Source organism: Lipotes vexillifer, unplaced genomic scaffold, assembly GCF_000442215.2.
Source record: "Lipotes vexillifer unplaced genomic scaffold, Lipotes_vexillifer_v1.1 scaffold1844, whole genome shotgun sequence".
Lineage (NCBI taxonomy): Eukaryota > Metazoa > Chordata > Mammalia > Artiodactyla > Lipotidae > Lipotes > Lipotes vexillifer.
Window position 1 is genome coordinate 123,341 of NW_006778658.1, and position 1,775 is coordinate 125,115.

The following is a 1,775-nucleotide window of genomic DNA, read 5'->3' on the forward strand; positions in this document are numbered from 1 at the left end:
AGCCGCAGAAGTTTGGGGGACTGTCAGTCTGAATGGCTGTCCTGACCACTAACTCAAACCTATCACGAGGCAAGGAAGTTCACCTCTGGAAGCACTGATTACCCAAAGCCCCTCCCTCTCCCCTCTCAAGGTCATTCTTGACTTAAGACACCATCCCAGTGGGTTTATTAACAAATCTCATTTTTAATTCCAATAACACATACCCATCATTTTGGCATTCAGTGCTACATATATATTTTACATGAAAATCCCATTTCTTGAAGAGGATGAACAAATCCTTACATGCTTCTGGTAATATCATTTTCCACTAAAAGTTTGATGTATTTTAAAGAACATTATTTTCCACTTGTTAAAAAATATATATATCTTTCAAAGCACTTTACAAAAATTTTACATGTGTTAAGATGTTATAATTTATGGGGTTAAACAAATGCAGTGTACTCTTCAAAAAAAAAACTTTTTTTAAAAAAAAAACTTTAAACTATTATAAGGAGAGAGGGCATTTTATAACAGCAAAGTCAGAAATTCCCCATCACTCAGATTATTTAAATATATCCTAGGCACATAATAATGCAGCTCAAAACAACCTTAACAAAAACAGCCAAAACTTCTACTACCCCCTGCCCGTTCGCTTGTATGTCCTAACAACTAAACTTTAACAAAAGGAGGGAAGGAAAAAAAGATCACGATCTCACAGTCCCAGAATTTTCCATTTTCCCCCAACTTAAAAGCCAACAGTAGCCATAAAAAAGTGAGGAAGTGAGGGGTTCTATATGAAGTTACAGATTAAACTGAATGACAGATGTAAAAGATAAACTGAAAAGTTTAACAATGCTTAAAATGAAATCTGCTTATTACAAAGGACAGACTTTAAAAACGTTTAACATCATTTTAGCTTCATCCTTATGAAGCAACCAAGTAAAAACAATGAAAACAATGACTCACTGTATTTTTCCTTATTAAACTCCTGATCATTGTTGACTCCCATCCATTTCTAGTATTCAAATAATGATCTAAACACAGCTCAGATGGAAATAATGTACTTACATTGGCACAACAGGAGACTTCCCAATATTTTATATTTGAAATAACCATTTTTAATTAACCTATTAAGAATTTTAAAACTAATGTTCACGTTTTCAATTCAACATGTCTGTGGGTTAGTTTGCTTTTTGGTTTGTTTGATGGTTTTGGGGTGGAGGTAGGGACTAAAATCAAAACACATTACTTCCAGAGCTGACAATAATGTTGTAATATACAAGTCAACCTTAAAATTCCAGATTTGCTTTTTTCAGCCATGCCTTCATTTTGTTAACAAAAGTGGCCTCCTGTGTGTTTCTATCAAGTCCATTTATAACACCTTCAACATAGAGGAATGATAATTTCTCCCAAGTTCAGTTGGTATGGGTTGGGGAGTGGTCACCATGTAGAGCTAATGGGAGCACTGTCCCGTGCTGTGAGAGCGCAGTTTCTCACCTCACCTTCTCTCAATGCCACCTCCCCCAACACAGTAGAGTTTCATTCATAATTTGGATTTTTAAACCAGAAGGTTGTTCTGGTCAATCCAAAATAACCCAAAGAGCTTGCTAAAGTTACATCAATAAGCAACTTTTTATAGAAGGACTGAAAGAATTAAATAGAAGGCACAGTAGCACTATAAAGCTTTTTCAGATCATGATAATCTTTTTGTGTGTATATATGGAACCAAAACTTTCTTTTTTGTTGTTAAAAATGTCTGATGAACAATCAGAAAATCCTTATTTGTCCTCTTTCCC

General features: G+C 34.8%; 1 protein-coding gene across 1 annotated transcript in view; it reads right to left on the bottom strand.

The window, feature by feature from the left end:
- Positions 1–1,587: 1,587 nt before the first annotated feature.
- Positions 1,588–1,775, bottom strand: part of NKAP (NFKB activating protein) — a 17,006-nt gene continuing 16,818 nt past the window's right edge. The window contains exon 9 of the mRNA XM_007451740.1: positions 1,588–1,775. This exon is cut by the window's right edge and continues 154 nt beyond it. Within this exon, the coding sequence (XP_007451802.1) occupies positions 1,758–1,775 (18 nt within the window). The 3' untranslated portion in view covers positions 1,588–1,757.